This window comes from Sus scrofa, chromosome 10 (genome assembly GCF_054392235.1).
Source record: "Sus scrofa isolate SSC_HxYL_T2T_F1_AM1 chromosome 10, Sscrofa_HxYL_maternal_Yorkshire_Landrace_v2.0, whole genome shotgun sequence".
NCBI lineage: Eukaryota > Metazoa > Chordata > Mammalia > Artiodactyla > Suidae > Sus > Sus scrofa.
In genome coordinates this window covers 29322668-29342638 of record NC_139392.1, presented here as the reverse complement: position 1 = coordinate 29342638, position 19971 = coordinate 29322668, and the positions used below count along the sequence as shown (strand labels likewise).

General features: G+C 50.9%; 1 protein-coding gene across 13 annotated transcripts in view; it reads left to right on the top strand.

Annotated features, from left to right (window-relative positions):
• LOC146398904 (uncharacterized) overlaps positions 1 to 19652 on the top strand; it is a 129189-nt gene extending 109537 nt beyond the window's left edge. For 8 of the 13 annotated variants that reach the window (XM_084979537.1, XM_084979536.1, XM_084979535.1 and 5 more), the window contains 11 exons: positions 1296 to 1346; positions 1706 to 1753; positions 3316 to 3536; positions 4261 to 4285; positions 7333 to 7383; positions 7743 to 7790; positions 9354 to 9575; positions 10300 to 10324; positions 13372 to 13422; positions 13782 to 13829; positions 18945 to 19652. In XM_084979537.1, coding sequence (XP_084835663.1) covers positions 1296 to 1346; positions 1706 to 1753; positions 3316 to 3536; positions 4261 to 4285; positions 7333 to 7383; positions 7743 to 7790; positions 9354 to 9550 — 641 coding nt within the window. In that variant the 3' untranslated portion in view covers positions 9551 to 9575; positions 10300 to 10324; positions 13372 to 13422; positions 13782 to 13829; positions 18945 to 19652. The remainder of the gene's footprint in view (positions 1 to 1295; positions 1347 to 1705; positions 1754 to 3315; positions 3537 to 4260; positions 4286 to 7332; positions 7384 to 7742; positions 7791 to 9353; positions 9576 to 10299; positions 10325 to 13371; positions 13423 to 13781; positions 13830 to 18944) is intronic. The other 5 variants (XM_084979542.1, XM_084979541.1, XM_084979543.1 and 2 more) reach the window with 2 other exon arrangements.
• The last annotated feature ends 319 nt before the right edge of the window (positions 19653 to 19971 follow it).

The window sequence follows — 19971 nt, the reverse complement described above, 5'->3', positions numbered from 1 at the left end:
GAGATCAGGTCGATTACAGGAGATTGGATCTCGTTCTCCGTGTGCTGCAACAGGAGGACCTTGTTGTCTCTCCATTCTCAATGCCGTAGTTGGCATCAACTGCCCCCAAACTCCCAGTCCGTGCCCTTCACAACCACAAGTCTGTTCTCTGCATCCGTGGGTTCTGTGGACAGGTTCCTTTGTGCCGTGCTTTAGATTCCACCTCTAAGTGAGATCAGGTGGTATCCGTCTTTCTCTTTGTCACGTACTTCACTTTGCACGAGAATCTCCCGATCCATCCCTATTGTTTTGAGTGGCATTGGTTTCTTCTTCGATTTTCTGGCTGAGTCGTGAATTCCATCATCTATGTGGACCACATCGTCATGAGCCATTCATCTGTCTGTGGACATGAGGTGGCTTCCCTGTCTTGGCTGTTGTGAACAGTGCTGCCATAAACATAGAGGGGCATATGTCTTTTTCCTGGATACATTTGTCCTGATATTTCCCAGGGTGCTCGGCTTGCTAGGTCGCATGCCCTGCTGTGTTCAGTTTTCGCAGGACCCTCCATGGTGTCTTCCATAGTGGTTGTACCAGTGTACGTTCGCATCGGCAATGCTGGGGCGGGGGAGCCTTTTCTCCAACCGTATCTGCGACCGACACCAGAGCTCTCGGCAACGCTGGATCCTTAACCCCCTCAGCGAGGCCAGGAATCAACCCCGCAAGCTCGTGGTTCCTAGTCGGATTCGTTTCCGCTGTGCCCTGATGGGAACTCCTGGGTGGTTTCTTTGCTGTTGTTGTTGTGGAGGTGTATGAGTTTTCTTTATATATGTTTTGGAGGTGAACCTCACGGGCAGTGGTCCCTTTCTCCTCAGTGCTTCTGTAGAGCTGCTGTCCACAGTGTGCCAGCCACTGGCCAGAAGGAGCCATTTCTGCTTAATTGAGTTCAGTCAGTAGTTAGGTCTGCCTCTTGCAGTGAACAGAATAAAGCAGCCTATGGTTCACTCCCAGGGGCCACCACACAAGTGTGTCCATGCAGCTGGAATTTCAGGTGTGTCACCCTGGAGCTGAGGCCTCCAGATGGACTCGTAGAAGGGAGATGTGTAAGGCTCCATCCCTCAGCAGCCCACGATCTCTGAAGGTTTGCCACTGTGGCCAATGTTTTATGGAAGCTTCTGAGGCCGTAGAGCAGAGGGAAGTTCTGAGCACACGGAGGACAAGCCAGGGTGGTGCTGTGTGGCCGCAAACAACCCTAAGTAGGGGATACGTGTGGGGGACAGGCTCTAACACCTTGATTCCTTATGTCTGTGTCTCTGCAGTATGTTTCATGGAGAGTCTGAGTGACAGCAACCATGATGAAAGTGATACAGGTAAGAACAGCTCTCAGGTAGGAGCCAATGGGAGAGGGATCCCGGGACACTTGGGTGACGCCTGCTGCTTGGAGTGTGGGGCAGGTGAGTCTGAAACTTAAAAACAGAAAGAAATTGATGTAAAGATGTTCACCGCCTACTTTAATAAGGAGAGGGAGCAGATATGAGATGCCTGAATGTTGGCATCTGTGCTCACCTTGTGTGGAAGGGTCTCAGTCCATGGAGCAGAGGGAGGGTCTGGGCACCTGGAGGAAAAACCAGGGTGATGCTCTGTACCCGTAGTCACCTCAGGGAAGCCGGAGAAACGGGAGGGCCACTCTTTCTAACTCCTTGATTCCCCTGATGGTGTGTTTCTACAGACTCAGTGGTGGAGAGCCTGAGCAGCCGCCAGGATGAGGAGGCTGCAGGTAGGGAAGAGCACGCAGCTGGGATCCAGTGGGAGAGGGTTCCTGGGAGCACCTGGGTTCCGCCTGCTGCCGGGAGAGGGAGGAAGTGGGGGATAGGACTTGGCGGGTGGGTGGGTGGGTGGCCTAATGAGTGGCACTCTGCTGTGGTGTTTTCCCCTGTGAAATGGATACCACGAAGAAGACTTGGGTCCCTGGTCTTTGTTGTGCTGTGTTTGTATTCCTCTCTCCTTTTCTTTGAGAGGGAGAATCGATTTTCCCTCCCAAAGCTGCTCCTTCCTGCTTTGGTCTCTGCCCGTTGTGCAAGTTTGCTTTGTGATTGGCACCGTGAGGGCCCAGTGCACAAGAGCTGTTGACTTGGTTTCCTTTATTGGCCTTGAGGGACCTGAAGTGGTGGCACCTGAAGTGGTGGCACCTTGACCCTGGAGACCAAGTTGGTCGAGTGAGTGTCAGGTGGTGGGTGAGAAGGCAGCTCTCTGGCTCTGCATGTTTGGGATTTCTGGCCTCCCTGTCCTATTGTGTCCTCACGGTGTGTCCTGAGGGAAGGGATGTTCGCAGAGTTGGATGAGTTAAAGGAGGCATACTTGGAGTTCCAGTGGTTAAGGAATCCAACTAGGAACCATGAGATTGCGGGTTCGATCGCTGGCCTCACTCAGTGAGTTAAGGATCCAGTAATGCCGTGAGCTGTGGTGTAGGTGGCAGATGCAGCTGGGATCCTGCCTTGCTGTGGCTCTGACATAAAATGGCAGCTACGGCTCCTATTAGACCCCTAGCCTGGGAACCTCCATATGGCATGTGTGTGGCCCTAAAAAGCAACAAGTATCAATAGAAAAAAAAATAGAGAAATCAGGCAGCACAGAGAAGGAAATATCGTGCAACTCAACATATATGCGGTAACCAGACTCGGCAGAGTGTCAGAGATGGAAAGTAGAAATGGCCAAGACCTGGCAGCAGGGCTGAAGGGGGAGTCATTCCTGAATGGGTGCAGAGGTCCTATGAGTTATGATGAGAAAAGTTGTTATGGACAGTGGTGCAAAGTACATAGCATTGGGAAGGCCTGCTCTCCCCGTGAGTTTCCTATTGCCAAAGTATTCCAAAGAGAAGCATTATGTATCTAAGAAAAGAAAAGAGGCGAAACATCCCAGAGGATGGCGTGTGAACACAGGAGCACCCTGTGGGAAGAGTAGGGAAGCTGAAATGATCTCCTGCCATTTCAGAAGATGGAGGAATGTGGCTGGAGAGGAAAATGGGCAGGAGGATTCACGAGACTCTGTCATGGCAGCAGAGCCTGCATGCTCGTGTTGGCCATTTCTCAGATGGAGAATATGCCACGGAGAGGTTCCCTTTAGCAAGAGAGGCAGAGGCTCCCTTTCTCAGGTCTTTCAAGGTGCTCTCTGCCGTCCTTCAAAACGTTTACCCGGGAGGATGGGCCAAGAGAAGCTCCATCCGTGCTTCATCCCACCCCCACCCCTTGACTCTCAGCCCATGTCCAGTCAGGTGAGGTACCCAGAGTACCTCCCGAGCAGCACCACCGCCTTGCTGACAGTGACTGTGTGTCCCCCTAGCAACCCTCGATGATGTTGTGGAGGCCGGCGGGAGTGAGAAGACGGAGGAAGAGGCCCTGGCTGGGGCAAATGAGGAGGAGGTGGGGCCGGGAACTGAGAAGGTGCAGGAGGAGGCTGCCTGCATTGACGAGGCAGAGGAGGAGGCAGGCCCATCCCTTGAAAATGACGAGGAGTCCCCAGCCAGCGACCTGGTTGAGCAGGAAGACCAGCTTGCCCCCAAGGTAAGCTCACCTTTCTTGATCGGAGATTTAAAAAGGTGCCTCCTTTCTTCTTGGATGTGCCTACTTCAGAAAAGGAAATCTGAGCAAGTCCATTATAGAGGATATATGCACATTCCTCTGTGGAGGAATGTTGAGTCAAAGTTTGGTACCAACCAATAACTCCTTCCAAGGGGCATTGGCAAAAGGGACCACATCATTTCCCAAGTGTACATAGGGAGCATTTGTCTTTGAAGAAGCCTGAATGTTTTGTTTTGTTGTCTTTTTGCCTTTTCTAGGGCCACTCCTGTGGCATATGGAGGTTCCCAGGCTCAGGGTCAAACCAGAGCTGTAGCCACCGGCCTGCGCCAGAGCCACAGCAACGCGGGATCCGAGCAACGTCTGCAACCTACACCTCAGCTCACGGCAATGCCGGATCCTTAACCCACTGAGCAAGGCCAGGGATCGAACCCGCAACCTCATGGTTCCTGGTCGGATTCGTTAACCACTGCGCCACGACGGGAACTCCAAAGAAGCCTGAATGTTTTTTAAATGAACGTGGGCTTGGGAGGTCTTCCATGAAAAGCTGGTGCCTTTTCCACAGGTGTCTTTGCTGTCTTCTTTTGGGGAAACGGACTCAACTCTGCCTTCTGTCTGTGTGCCTGCGGTCCGCAACCACAGGAAGACCTGTGGCCACAGTGCAGAGGATGCTGTGACACTCACAGTGTTTTCTTTTCTCTCATCACAGGTGGACGGGATGGACGATGAAAGCCGTAAGTATTCTGGAACCCGGCTCTGCTGAGGAGAAGTCCAGGTGTTGAGGAAGGGCGGGGGGTGCTTTCCTGCCCCTTTGGTTGCAGAGACACCCTGATTCTGGGTTCCTCCTGGGAAAGGGGGTGAAGGATGGGGTGAAAGAGACTGACTTCCCACAAAAGGGCCATCCCAAGTCCTCGGGTCCCTGGAGGAAAGGAGGCTCTTTGTATGGTGGGGGTAGGTGTCCGGGAACATTGGGGGGTGTGCGTGTGAGGGCCTGTTGGTGTGATTGTGAACCAGTGTGAGTGGGTGTGTTTTGTGGGGAGTCACTTGTGCCTTAGCACCACATAGCTGTCCAGTTTCTCGTTGAACAGTCTCATGATGACCGCAGGCTAACTGTCCATTCCCTCATTCTCCCTGCACCCGCTGGGAGCAAGGTTTGGGGAAAAGGCTTTCCTTCCTCTGTTGGTCTTTCGTTTCCTCTTTTCTTCCCCCTCTGCTTGGTGCAGACTTTCATGCTGTTGTTTCAAACATGTGCCATGAACTCGAGCCTCTTGAGGTTGTAAGTGTCCCGAGGAGTGTTGTGAACGCTGTGCTCCCCCCGCACCTCCTGCCCACTCGGGGCAGCCACCCTTCCAGCCTCTGCTCAGGAGTGGTCTTTCAGACACCTCATGTGCATGACATCAGAGAGTCTTTGTCCTTCTGTGTCTGACTGGCTTCACTTGAAGTGATGTCCTCCAGCGAGTTCCTGTTGAGGCTCAGAGCTCATGAACCTGACCAGTACCTATGAGGACACGGGTTCGACCCTTGGCCTTGCTCAGTGGGTGAAGAATCCCGCATTGCGGTGAGCTGCGGCAGAGGTCCCAGACGCGGCTGGTATCCAGCTTGGCTGTGGCTGTGGTGTCGGCCGGTGGCCACAGCTCTGATTTGCCGCCTCGCCTGGGAATTTCCATCTGCTGCGGGGGCAGCCCTCAAGCCCAAAAGTGAATCAGTCAATAATGTCCTGGAGTTCTCTGTGCATTGCTGCAATGGGTAGGGTTTCCTTCTTCTGTGACAACGGAATACCTTGCTATGGTCTGTATCCACCCCGTTGTCTTTCTCAGTCTGTGTGCCCGTGGACACTGGGGCTCTGTTTCTGTTGGGCTCTTGTGTATGGCGCTGCCGTGATCCTGGGATGGCAGGTCTCTTTACCCGACACTGATGGATCTTCCTTTACATGTCCATGCAGCAGTGGGATTGCAGGGTCCTGCCGTGGTGTTTCCCGTCCTGGCTGGCCCCGTTGACATTCCCTGCTACAGTGTCCAGAAGTCCCAGGCAGTCACATCTTCCCAAACATCTGTTCAGGTTTGAAAACACTCCGTGTCCTACCAGGTGGGAGGTGATACCTCGTGGTGCCTTTGCTTTGCCTTTCCATTGTGATAGGCGACTTTGGGAAACATGCCCTCTGTGTGCTGCTCTCTGTGGTCTTCTTGGACGGTGGGTCTCTCCCAGGCTTCCACTCATCTACAACTGAGGCATTTGCCTTTTGATTCAATTGATTTGTAGTTGTTTCCCATATATTCCAAATATGAGCCCCTGTTTCAAATACAAGATTTACAAATATCCTCTTCTGTAGGTTGTCTTTCCATTCAGTGGATTGTTAGACACTGTCCTTTCTGTTTGTTTCTATTTTAATGGAGGTACAGTGTTGTTTCACTCTCTGCTGTGGAGCAACGTTCCCCAGTCGTGTGTGTCCATTAACGTATGTTCCTTTTTTGATATTATTGCCGTCTGAGATCAGGTCGATTACAGGAGATTGGATCTCGTTCTCCGTGTGCTGCAACAGGAGGACCTTGTTGTCTCTCCATTCTCAATGCCGTAGTTGGCGTCAACTGCCCCCAAACTCCCAGTCCGTGCCCTTCACAACCACAAGTCTGTTCTCTGCATCCGTGGGTTCTGTGGACAGGTTCCTTTGTGCCGTGCTTTAGATTCCACCTCTAAGTGAGATCAGGTGGTATCCGTCTTTCTCTTTGTCACGTACTTCACTTTGCACGAGAATCTCCCGATCCATCCCTATTGTTTTGAGTGGCATTGGTTTCTTCTTCGATTTTCTGGCTGAGTCGTGAATTCCATCATCTATGTGGACCACATCGTCATGAGCCATTCATCTGTCTGTGGACATGAGGTGGCTTCCCTGTCTTGGCTGTTGTGAACAGTGCTGCCATAAACATAGAGGGGCATATGTCTTTTTCCTGGATACATTTGTCCTGATATTTCCCAGGGTGCTCGGCTTGCTAGGTCGCATGCCCTGCTGTGTTCAGTTTTCGCAGGACCCTCCATGGTGTCTTCCATAGTGGTTGTACCAGTGTACGTTCGCATCGGCAATGCTGGGGCGGGGGAGCCTTTTCTCCAACCGTATCTGCGACCGACACCAGAGCTCTCGGCAACGCTGGATCCTTAACCCCCTCAGCGAGGCCAGGGATCAACCCCGCAAGCTCGTGGTTCCTAGTCGGATTCGTTTCCGCTGTGCCCTGACGGGAACTCCTGGGTGGTTTCTTTGCTGTTGTTGTTGTGGAGGTGTATGAGTTTTCTTTATATATGTTTTGGAGGTGAACCTCACGGGCAGTGGTCCCTTTCTCCTCAGTGCTTCTGTAGAGCTGCTGTCCACAGTGTGCCAGCCACTGGCCAGAAGGAGCCATTTCTGCTTAATTGAGTTCAGTCAGTAGTTAGGTCTGCCTCTTGCAGTGAACAGAATAAAGCAGCCTATGGTTCACTCCCAGGGGCCACCACACAAGTGTGTCCATGCAGCTGGAATTTCAGGTGTGTCACCCTGGAGCTGAGGCCTCCAGATGGACTCGTAGAAGGGAGATGTGTAAGGCTCCATCCCTCAGCAGCCCACGATCTCTGAAGGTTTGCCACTGTGGCCAATGTTTTATGGAAGCTTCTGAGGCCGTAGAGCAGAGGGAAGTTCTGAGCACACGGAGGACAAGCCAGGGTGGTGCTGTGTGGCCGCAAACAACCCTAAGTAGGGGATACGTGTGGGGGACAGGCTCTAACACCTTGATTCCTTATGTCTGTGTCTCTGCAGTATGTTTCATGGAGAGTCTGAGTGACAGCAACCATGATGAAAGTGATACAGGTAAGAACAGCTCTCAGGTAGGAGCCAATGGGAGAGGGATCCCGGGACACTTGGGTGACGCCTGCTGCTTGGAGTGTGGGGCAGGTGAGTCTGAAACTTAAAAACAGAAAGAAATTGATGTAAAGATGTTCACCGCCTACTTTAATAAGGAGAGGGAGCAGATATGAGATGCCTGAATGTTGGCATCTGTGCTCACCTTGTGTGGAAGGGTCTCAGTCCATGGAGCAGAGGGAAGGTCTGGGCACCTGGAGGAAAAACCAGGGTGATGCTCTGTACCCGTAGTCACCTCAGGGAAGCCGGAGAAACGGGAGGGCCACTCTTTCTAACTCCTTGATTCCCCTGATGGTGTGTTTCTACAGACTCAGTGGTGGAGAGCCTGAGCAGCCGCCAGGATGAGGAGGCTGCAGGTAGGGAAGAGCACGCAGCTGGGATCCAGTGGGAGAGGGTTCCTGGGAGCACCTGGGTTCCGCCTGCTGCCGGGAGAGGGAGGAAGTGGGGGATAGGACTTGGCGGGTGGGTGGGTGGGTGGCCTAATGAGTGGCACTCTGCTGTGGTGTTTTCCCCTGTGAAATGGATACCACGAAGAAGACTTGGGTCCCTGGTCTTTGTTGTGCTGTGTTTGTATTCCTCTCTCCTTTTCTTTGAGAGGGAGAATCGATTTTCCCTCCCAAAGCTGCTCCTTCCTGCTTTGGTCTCTGCCCGTTGTGCAAGTTTGCTTTGTGATTGGCACCGTGAGGGCCCAGTGCACAAGAGCTGTTGACTTGGTTTCCTTTATTGGCCTTGAGGGACCTGAAGTGGTGGCACCTGAAGTGGTGGCACCTTGACCCTGGAGACCAAGTTGGTCGAGTGAGTGTCAGGTGGTGGGTGAGAAGGCAGCTCTCTGGCTCTGCATGTTTGGGATTTCTGGCCTCCCTGTCCTATTGTGTCCTCACGGTGTGTCCTGAGGGAAGGGATGTTCGCAGAGTTGGATGAGTTAAAGGAGGCATACTTGGAGTTCCAGTGGTTAAGGAATCCAACTAGGAACCATGAGATTGCGGGTTCGATCGCTGGCCTCACTCAGTGAGTTAAGGATCCAGTAATGCCGTGAGCTGTGGTGTAGGTGGCAGATGCAGCTGGGATCCTGCCTTGCTGTGGCTCTGACATAAAATGGCAGCTACGGCTCCTATTAGACCCCTAGCCTGGGAACCTCCATATGGCATGTGTGTGGCCCTAAAAAGCAACAAGTATCAATAGAAAAAAAAAATAGAGAAATCAGGCAGCACAGAGAAGGAAATATCGTGCAACTCAACATATATGCGGTAACCAGACTCGGCAGAGTGTCAGAGATGGAAAGTAGAAATGGCCAAGACCTGGCAGCAGGGCTGAAGGGGGAGTCATTCCTGAATGGGTGCAGAGGTCCTATGAGTTATGATGAGAAAAGTTGTTATGGACAGTGGTGCAAAGTACATAGCATTGGGAAGGCCTGCTCTCCCCGTGAGTTTCCTATTGCCAAAGTATTCCAAAGAGAAGCATTATGTATCTAAGAAAAGAAAAGAGGCGAAACATCCCAGAGGATGGCGTGTGAACACAGGAGCACCCTGTGGGAAGAGTAGGGAAGCTGAAATGATCTCCTGCCATTTCAGAAGATGGAGGAATGTGGCTGGAGAGGAAAATGGGCAGGAGGATTCACGAGACTCTGTCATGGCAGCAGAGCCTGCATGCTCGTGTTGGCCATTTCTCAGATGGAGAATATGCCACGGAGAGGTTCCCTTTAGCAAGAGAGGCAGAGGCTCCCTTTCTCAGGGCTTTCAAGGTGCTCTCTGCCGTCCTTCAAAACGTTTACCCGGGAGGATGGGCCAAGAGAAGCTCCATCCGTGCTTCATCCCACCCCCACCCCTTGACTCTCAGCCCATGTCCAGTCAGGTGAGGTACCCAGAGTACCTCCCGAGCAGCACCACCGCCTTGCTGACAGTGACTGTGTGTCCCCCTAGCAACCCTCGATGATGTTGTGGAGGCCGGCGGGAGTGAGAAGACGGAGGAAGAGGCCCTGGCTGGGGCAAATGAGGAGGAGGTGGGGCCGGGAACTGAGAAGGTGCAGGAGGAGGCTGCCTGCATTGACGAGGCAGAGGAGGAGGCAGGCCCATCCCTTGAAAATGACGAGGAGTCCCCCAGCCAGCGACCTGGTTGAGCAGGAAGACCAGCTTGCCCCCAAGGTAAGCTCACCTTTCTTGATCGGAGATTTAAAAAGGTGCCTCCTTTCTTCTTGGATGTGCCTACTTCAGAAAAGGAAATCTGAGCAAGTCCATTATAGAGGATATATGCACATTCCTCTGTGGAGGAATGTTGAGTCAAAGTTTGGTACCAACCAATAACTCCTTCCAAGGGGCATTGGCAAAAGGGACCACATCAGTTCCCAAGTGTACATAGGGAGCATTTGTCTTTGAAGAAGCCTGAATGTTTTGTTTTGTTGTCTTTTTGCCTTTTCTAGGGCCACTCCTGTGGCATATGGAGGTTCCCAGGCTCAGGGTCAAACCAGAGCTGTAGCCACCGGCCTGCGCCAGAGCCACAGCAACGCGGGATCCGAGCAACGTCTGCAACCTACACCTCAGCTCACGGCAATGCCGGATCCTTAACCCACTGAGCAAGGCCAGGGATCGAACCCGCAACCTCATGGTTCCTGGTCGGATTCGTTAACCACTGCGCCACGACGGGAACTCCAAAGAAGCCTGAATGTTTTTTAAATGAACGTGGGCTTGGGAGGTCTTCCATGAAAAGCTGGTGCCTTTTCCACAGGTGTCTTTGCTGTCTTCTTTTGGGGAAACGGACTCAACTCTGCCTTCTGTCTGTGTGCCTGCGGTCCGTAACCACAGGAAGACCTGTGGCCACAGTGCAGAGGATGCTGTGACACTCACAGGGTTTTCTTTTCTCTCATCACAGGTGGACGGGATGGACGATGAAAGCCGTAAGTATTCTGGAACCCGGCTCTGCTGAGGAGAAGTCCAGGTGTTGAGGAAGGGCGGGGGGTGCTTTCCTGCCCCTTTGGTTGCAGAGACACCCTGATTCTGGGTTCCTCCTGGGAAAGGGGGTGAAGGATGGGGTGAAAGAGACTGACTTCCCACAAAAGGGCCATCCCAAGTCCTCGGGTCCCTGGAGGAAAGGAGGCTCTTTGTATGGTGGGGGTAGGTGTCCGGGAACATTGGGGGGTGTGCGTGTGAGGGCCTGTTGGTGTGATTGTGAACCAGTGTGAGTGGGTGTGTTTTGTGGGGAGTCACTTGTGCCTTAGCACCACATAGCTGTCCAGTTTCTCGTTGAACAGTCTCATGATGACCGCAGGCTAACTGTCCATTCCCTCATTCTCCCTGCACCCGCTGGGAGCAAGGTTTGGGGAAAAGGCTTTCCTTCCTCTGTTGGTCTTTCGTTTCCTCTTTTCTTCCCCCTCTGCTTGGTGCAGACTTTCATGCTGTTGTTTCAAACATGTGCCATGAACTCGAGCCTCTTGAGGTTGTAAGTGTCCCGAGGAGTGTTGTGAACGCTGTGCTCCCCCCGCACCTCCTGCCCACTCGGGGCAGCCACCCTTCCAGCCTCTGCTCAGGAGTGGTCTTTCAGACACCTCATGTGCATGACATCAGAGAGTCTTTGTCCTTCTGTGTCTGACTGGCTTCACTTGAAGTGATGTCCTCCAGCGAGTTCCTGTTGAGGCTCAGAGCTCATGAACCTGACCAGTACCTATGAGGACACGGGTTCGACCCTTGGCCTTGCTCAGTGGGTGAAGAATCCCGCATTGCGGTGAGCTGCGGCAGAGGTCCCAGACGCGGCTGGTATCCAGCTTGGCTGTGGCTGTGGTGTCGGCCGGTGGCCACAGCTCTGATTTGCCGCCTCGCCTGGGAATTTCCATCTGCTGCGGGGGCAGCCCTCAAGCCCAAAAGTGAATCAGTCAATAATGTCCTGGAGTTCTCTGTGCATTGCTGCAATGGGTAGGGTTTCCTTCTTCTGTGACAACGGAATACCTTGCTATGGTCTGTATCCACCCCGTTGTCTTTCTCAGTCTGTGTGCCCGTGGACACTGGGGCTCTGTTTCTGTTGGGCTCTTGTGTATGGCGCTGCCGTGATCCTGGGATGGCAGGTCTCTTTACCCGACACTGATGGATCTTCCTTTACATGTCCATGCAGCAGTGGGATTGCAGGGTCCTGCCGTGGTGTTTCCCGTCCTGGCTGGCCCCGTTGACATTCCCTGCTACAGTGTCCAGAAGTCCCAGGCAGTCACATCTTCCCAAACATCTGTTCAGGTTTGAAAACACTCCGTGTCCTACCAGGTGGGAGGTGATACCTCGTGGTGCCTTTGCTTTGCCTTTCCATTGTGATAGGCGACTTTGGGAAACATGCCCTCTGTGTGCTGCTCTCTGTGGTCTTCTTGGACGGTGGGTCTCTCCCAGGCTTCCACTCATCTACAACTGAGGCATTTGCCTTTTGATTCAATTGATTTGTAGTTGTTTCCCATATATTCCAAATATGAGCCCCTGTTTCAAATACAAGATTTACAAATATCCTCTTCTGTAGGTTGTCTTTCCATTCAGTGGATTGTTAGACACTGTCCTTTCTGTTTGTTTCTATTTTAATGGAGGTACAGTGTTGTTTCACTCTCTGCTGTGGAGCAACGTTCCCCAGTCGTGTGTGTCCATTAACGTATGTTCCTTTTTTGATATTATTGCCGTCTGAGATCAGGTCGATTACAGGAGATTGGATCTCGTTCTCCGTGTGCTGCAACAGGAGGACCTTGTTGTCTCTCCATTCTCAATGCCGTAGTTGGCGTCAACTGCCCCCAAACTCCCAGTCCGTGCCCTTCACAACCACAAGTCTGTTCTCTGCATCCGTGGGTTCTGTGGACAGGTTCCTTTGTGCCGTGCTTTAGATTCCACCTCTAAGTGAGATCAGGTGGTATCCGTCTTTCTCTTTGTCACGTACTTCACTTTGCACGAGAATCTCCCGATCCATCCCTATTGTTTTGAGTGGCATTGGTTTCTTCTTCGATTTTCTGGCTGAGTCGTGAATTCCATCATCTATGTGGACCACATCGTCATGAGCCATTCATCTGTCTGTGGACATGAGGTGGCTTCCCTGTCTTGGCTGTTGTGAACAGTGCTGCCATAAACATAGAGGGGCATATGTCTTTTTCCTGGATACATTTGTCCTGATATTTCCCAGGGTGCTCGGCTTGCTAGGTCGCATGCCCTGCTGTGTTCAGTTTTCGCAGGACCCTCCATGGTGTCTTCCATAGTGGTTGTACCAGTGTACGTTCGCATCGGCAATGCTGGGGCGGGGGAGCCTTTTCTCCACCCGTATCTGCGACCGACACCAGAGCTCTCGGCAACGCTGGATCCTTAACCCCCTCAGCGAGGCCAGGGATCAACCCCGCAAGCTCGTGGTTCCTAGTCGGATTCGTTTCCGCTGTGCCCTGATGGGAACTCCTGGGTGGTTTCTTTGCTGTTGTTGTTGTGGAGGTGTATGAGTTTTCTTTATATATGTTTTGGAGGTGAACCTCACGGGCAGTGGTCCCTTTCTCCTCAGTGCTTCTGTAGAGCTGCTGTCCACAGTGTGCCAGCCACTGGCCAGAAGGAGCCATTTCTGCTTAATTGAGTTCAGTCAGTAGTTAGGTCTGCCTCTTGCAGTGAACAGAATAAAGCAGCCTATGGTTCACTCCCAGGGGCCACCACACAAGTGTGTCCATGCAGCTGGAATTTCAGGTGTGTCACCCTGGAGCTGAGGCCTCCAGATGGACTCGTAGAAGGGAGATGTGTAAGGCTCCATCCCTCAGCAGCCCACGATCTCTGAAGGTTTGCCACTGTGGCCAATGTTTTATGGAAGCTTCTGAGGCCGTAGAGCAGAGGGAAGTTCTGAGCACACGGAGGACAAGCCAGGGTGGTGCTGTGTGGCCGCAAACAACCCTAAGTAGGGGATACGTGTGGGGGACAGGCTCTAACACCTTGATTCCTTATGTCTGTGTCTCTGCAGTATGTTTCATGGAGAGTCTGAGTGACAGCAACCATGATGAAAGTGATACAGGTAAGAACAGCTCTCAGGTAGGAGCCAATGGGAGAGGGATCCCGGGACACTTGGGTGACGCCTGCTGCTTGGAGTGTGGGGCAGGTGAGTCTGAAACTTAAAAACAGAAAGAAATTGATGTAAAGATGTTCACCGCCTACTTTAATAAGGAGAGGGAGCAGATATGAGATGCCTGAATGTTGGCATCTGTGCTCACCTTGTGTGGAAGGGTCTCAGTCCATGGAGCAGAGGGAAGGTCTGGGCACCTGGAGGAAAAACCAGGGTGATGCTCTGTACCCGTAGTCACCTCAGGGAAGCCGGAGAAACGGGAGGGCCACTCTTTCTAACTCCTTGATTCCCCTGATGGTGTGTTTCTACAGACTCAGTGGTGGAGAGCCTGAGCAGCCGCCAGGATGAGGAGGCTGCAGGTAGGGAAGAGCACGCAGCTGGGATCCAGTGGGAGAGGGTTCCTGGGAGCACCTGGGTTCCGCCTGCTGCCGGGAGAGGGAGGAAGTGGGGGATAGGACTTGGCGGGTGGGTGGGTGGGTGGCCTAATGAGTGGCACTCTGCTGTGGTGTTTTCCCCTGTGAAATGGATACCACGAAGAAGACTTGGGTCCCTGGTCTTTGTTGTGCTGTGTTTGTATTCCTCTCTCCTTTTCTTTGAGAGGGAGAATCGATTTTCCCTCCCAAAGCTGCTCCTTCCTGCTTTGGTCTCTGCCCGTTGTGCAAGTTTGCTTTGTGATTGGCACCGTGAGGGCCCAGTGCACAAGAGCTGTTGACTTGGTTTCCTTTATTGGCCTTGAGGGACCTGAAGTGGTGGCACCTGAAGTGGTGGCACCTTGACCCTGGAGACCAAGTTGGTCGAGTGAGTGTCAGGTGGTGGGTGAGAAGGCAGCTCTCTGGCTCTGCATGTTTGGGATTTCTGGCCTCCCTGTCCTATTGTGTCCTCACGGTGTGTCCTGAGGGAAGGGATGTTCGCAGAGTTGGATGAGTTAAAGGAGGCATACTTGGAGTTCCAGTGGTTAAGGAATCCAACTAGGAACCATGAGATTGCGGGTTCGATCCCTTGCCTCACTCGGTGTCTTAAATATCCAGCATTTTTGTGAGCTATGGTGTTTGTCGCAGATACAGCTTGCATCCTGTATTTCGTGGCTGTGGTTTCGACTGGCAGCTGCAGGTCCCATTTTGTCCCTAGCCTGGGAACCTCCATATCCTGTCAGAGTTGCCCTAGAATAAAGAAAAAGGCAAAAATAGTATAAAATAAAATAAAGGAGAAGTCATCTGGGGTTGCTGCATAGGATCCAGTACCCTTGAGTCCTGTCCACCTGCACAGCTGACCCCAGGCTGCTGTCATGACTCTCCTCCCCTCTGGGAGAGGTCCATGTCCAGCTGCCCAAAGAGACCACCCCTGGCCAGCAGGAATTTGGGGGACTGTGTGAAGGAGCTGCTGGCCTTGCTTCAGACCCTTTCTCTCCTGGCCCTGTGACCTCATCTCCTGGGATTGACCATGTCCCAGACAGAGCCTCTGGCAGCAGGACCAGGTGGTCACAGCTCCTGTTGGATCCCCCTCTTCCCATCAGACTGCTATCCCCTGATCCCCAAATCCCAGTCATGTTGACCCTGTGTCCCTTCCTAGCCTGGCCCTGGTCTCCTCCCTCCCAGGTCCCCGAGGCTCAGGCCAAATGGAGGCAGGTGGTGAGCATTCACATCGGGTCTGTACTGAACCAATCTCAGCCTGAGAGAAGTGACACAGGGTCCTTTCCCTCTGAGTTTGTGTCAGCCTCTCTAAGGCCTCCCTCATGTCGGGGCTCCAGAAAACAATCAAGATGAAGGCATCTATCCCTCAGTGCTCATGTACGAAGAGTGGCTCACCTGGCCCAGCCCTGCATCCTTGTGGATGCTTAGTGCTCCTGGCATCACACAGAAGACATGGCAGGATCCCAACCTGAGTGGGAATTTCCAGGGTCTGGGTCTTCCCTCAGTCTCTGTAAGGCCCAGGGATGGCCTGGGCCATCCCATGCCACCCATTCTCAAACTGAGGTTGGAACTTCTGTAAATTCTTTGACATAGATGACAAGTTCAAATGCAGCAACCCCTGAGGCAATTCAGTTCTGTGTTCTCTTGGGAAAAGTGAAAGGCTAGGATTCAAATTTGTTGTATTCCTTTCAGTGACTTTTCACTGTGTCATCTAATAACATGAATGTAACTTGTTTTAGTACACTTTCAAAAGCATTGTCTTCTCAGAGTTCCTGCTGTGGCTCAGTGGGTTAAAAACAGGACATGGTGTCCATGAAGATGCAGGTTCAATCCCTGGCCTCGCTCAGTCAGTTGAAGAATCTGGCATTGCTGCAAGCTGTGGCATACATTGCAAAGGCGATTCAAATCCCACCTTGTGGCATCTGTTTTAGGCCTGCAGAGGCAGCTTGTCCCTGACCCCTAGCCCATGAACGTCCATATGCTGCAGGTGTGGCTGAAAAAAGAAAAAGAGATTACCTTTCTTCTATATACTTTTCATGCAGCAATAGAATAAAAAGATAAATTTATATTTCTACTACCACATCTTCATGATTTTTTGAAACTCTTAATACTGAAAAATATTTATTGAATTTCTTTTGCTATAGATTATTTACTGTATTGTGTTAGTTTCAGGTGTACAGCTTCAAATTCTTTTTCTTTACAGGTTATGAGAAGATATTGCATAGAGTTCCATGTGCTACACAGTGAATCCTTGTTGCTTCTCTATTAATCTCACACTCCCAATTGATCCCTTCCCTTCCTTTCCCTTTCCCCTTTGCTAATGGAAGTTTGCTTCCCATGTCTGTGCGTTGTTTCAGTTTTGTAAAAAAGCTGGATTGTAGTCATGTTTCAGATTCAGCATAGAAGTGTTAGAACTTTCATCTTTGTCTAACTTACTTCACGTAGTATGATAATCTCTAGGTCTGTCCATGTTGCTGCAAATTGCATGGCTTCATTCTTTCTTATGGCTGAGTGTGACTCCTATATATACATGAAGTATTTTTTGAAGAAGTGAGGTATTTTTGTACCTATTTCTGCTGTACAGCGAAGGGACCCAGTCACACCTATTTATACATTATTTTTCTCTTCTTATGTTCCATTGTGTTCTCTCCAAAGAGACTGAATACAGTTCCCTGTGCTACAGCGTAGGGCCTCATTGCTTATCCATCCTAAATGTAAGCGTTTGCATCGACCAACCCCAAATTCCCAGTCCATCCCACTTCCTCTCCCCTCCCCCTTGGCTCCCCACACGTCTGTCCTCTAGATCTGTGAGTCTGTTTCTGTTCTGGAGATATGTTCCTTTGTGCGCTATCTTGGCTTCTGCATGGAAGTGATGTCATGTGGTATTTGTCATTGTCTTTCTGACTTGTGCCACATACCATGATAACTTTAGTGGCATCGCTGTTGCTGCCAGTGGCATTGTTTCTTTCTTGTACACAGCTGAGTGGTACGACATTGTATATGTGTACCCCATCGTCTTCATCCATCCATCTGTTGGTGGACATTTAGATTGCTCCCATGCCTTGGCTCTTGTGAATTGTGCCATGAACATACAGGGGCATGTGTTTTTTGAGGGGGGTTTGGGTTTTTTTTTGTTTTTCATTTTTTTGTGTTTTTACCATTTCTTGGGCCGCTCCCGTGGAATATGGAGGTTCCCAGGCTAGGGGTCAAATCGGAGCTGGAGCTGCTGGCCTACACCACAGCCACAGCAATGCAGGATCCGAGCTGTGTCTGCAAACTACACCACAGCTCATGGCAACGCCGGATCCTTAACCCACTGAGCAAGGCCAGGGATTGAACCCGCAACCTCATGTTTCCTAGTTGGATTCGTTAACCACTGAGCCACGATGGGAACTCCACAGGAGCATGTGTCTTTTTGAGTGAAAGTTTTGTCTGGGTAGATGCCCAGGTGTGGGATCGCTGGATCATATAGGGTAGTACTGTAGTGAGTTTTCTGAGGAACCCCCATACTCTTTTCCAGAGTGGTCACACTGATTTCCACTGCCACCAACAGTGTAGGAGGGTTCCCCTTTCTCCACACCCCCTCCAGCATTTGTTATCTATCAACTTAATGACGGCCATTCTAACAGGTGTGGGGTGGTCCCTCGCTGCAGTTTTGATGTGTAGTCCCCTCGTACCAAGCAAGGTTGAGCATCTCTTCATGTGCCTATTGGCCATCCCTAAGCCTCATCTGGAGAAATGTCTCTTTAGGTCTTCCGGCTCTTTTTGCATTGAGTTGTTTGGTTTTTGTGGTGGTGGATGAGTTGTATGTGTTGTTTCTCTATTTTGAAGGTAAAGCCATTGGTGGGTGAATCATGTACAAATATTCTCTCCTAGAATAGATTTACAAGGAGATCCTGCTGAATAGCATTGAGAACTATGTCTAGATACTCATGTTGCAACAGAAGAAAGGGTGGGGGAAAAACTGTAATTGCAATGTATATATGTAAGGATAACCTGACCCCCATGCTGTACAGTGGGAAAATAAAAAAAAAAAAACAAATATTCTCTCCCATTCTGTGGAGTTTTTCTTTTTTAAAAAAAGGTCTCCTTTGCTGTGCAAACGCTTTTGAGCTTAATTAGTTCCTACTGATTTAGTTGTGTTTTTATTGTCATTATTCTAGGAGGCATATCAAACAAGATCTTGATGCGATTTATGTCCAAGAGCATTCTGCCTGTTGTTCTCTAGGGGTTTTCTAGTATCTGGCCTTACATGGAGGTCGCCCAGCCATTTGGAGTTTATTTCTGTGTATGGTGTTAGTGAATGTTCTCACTGCACTTTTGACAGGTACCTGTCCGGTTTTCCCAGCACTACTGATGGAAGACAATGTCTTTCCTCCAGTGTATGTTCTTGCCTCCTTTGCCATAGAGCAGTTGACCCTTGGTGCTTGGGTTTATTTCTGGGCTTTCTGACTGATCAGTGTTGCTGCTTTTTCGCCAGGATCATAGAGTTGAATGACTGTAGCTTTGTAGTATAGTCTGAATACAGGAAGACTGATTTCTCCACTTCTTCCCCCCCCCCCCTTGAAAAGCACAAGCGAGAATGGCCAGGAGGTAGAAAGCATTCTCAGGGTAAAAGGAGGTCTTCAGGCCTCTGTCCATTTCTGCCACACAGGTCTCATGGTTAGTGGTATAAAGCATGGGCTGCAGGGGCTGGTTACCCCTTCCCTTGGGTTATCAGATGTCCTGCTCCTCCCAGGGCCCCACTGGGAGGGACTACATCCTTGTCTCCTGGAGCCTCCCCTTTCCGCTGCATCTGTTTCACTGTGCAGGGATCAGTCCCTTGAAGGCTGCCCAGCCCAATGCACAGGGAACTCGCTCCTGGAGGACAATTGTATTCCCTCTTTGCTAACAGAAAACCTCCTCAGCTAAGCACAGCATAGACGGCAGTGCCACGGGGATCTGAGCCCTGGGGAGTTCCAGGCCCTGAGGAGCCTGACGGACCCACACATCCACCCAGGGGAGCCCTCCTTCCATCTGACTCTGCACCTCCTCGGTGATGGCATCCCTGTGTTTGTGTTGCAGACTCCTCTGGGACACCTTGAAGCCTCAGCCTGGGACTGGAAGAGTCCAAAAGTTTCCATCTTGACCAGGATACAAGATTGACCTCACTCTTCATCTATTACGAGCCAACTTTAGTATAAGCTTAGTTCTTTATTGTCTAGATTTAGTATTAAGTTCTGATACATGTTTACTACTTGGTATATAAGATTTTGGTAGAATGTAAGATTGTGTATTAAATAATTGTTACCTATCCATTTGCTTTTTTTAAAACTAGTTTTCGATAAAATAAACACAGGTATAGGAAAGCCCCCTTAAGCAGAGGTAGAACTTAATGCACTGGAGTCAGGCAGTCACCCTAGTGTCCACCCCCTGTCCTGTCACCCGCATCAGTCCTGACTGAAGAAGGGGACTGTGGATTTAGTCCTGACCAACTGCCCTCAAGCCAGTTTCTTTCCAAGGATTCTGTGGCCTCATGTCGGTTTGTACCTTTGACCATGGGAACTCTGTCACGCTCCCTCTTTCAGGATGACATGGTTGGCCGAGCCTTGCATGCCCAGACCCTGGCTGCTGGAACATCCATATCTCACCTTTTCCCTCCTCATGTCTCTGACATGTTTCTTTATATCCCATGCCTGGAGTTGGTATTTTTAAAACATGTAGAGTGACACCGAATGAGACACAGATAAAAACTGTAAAAGTAATTTTAATAAAGTACACTTTGATTGCAAAGCAAGTGTGTTTTTTGTTAATGGATCCCTTGGGAGGATAAAGAATGGCATACCCAAGTATGGAAGGCAGAGATAGGAAACATGAGAGAAGGCATGAACGTGCAGATTTTTCGGCAAAGGCCAAGAGAAACATTTCTTTGTCCACAGAAGGAAGATGTGGTGCTGCAGAATTGGGTGGCAAGAGTATTTTCTCTATTCCAAAATCTGAGAGTGAATCCCAAGGTTAACACTTTTCCCCTCCCCAGAATGCGTTGTCACACCTTTCCATTGTCCACGCATCGTCGTGCTCTGCTCTCCCTGCCTTGTAGGACTCTGGGTTC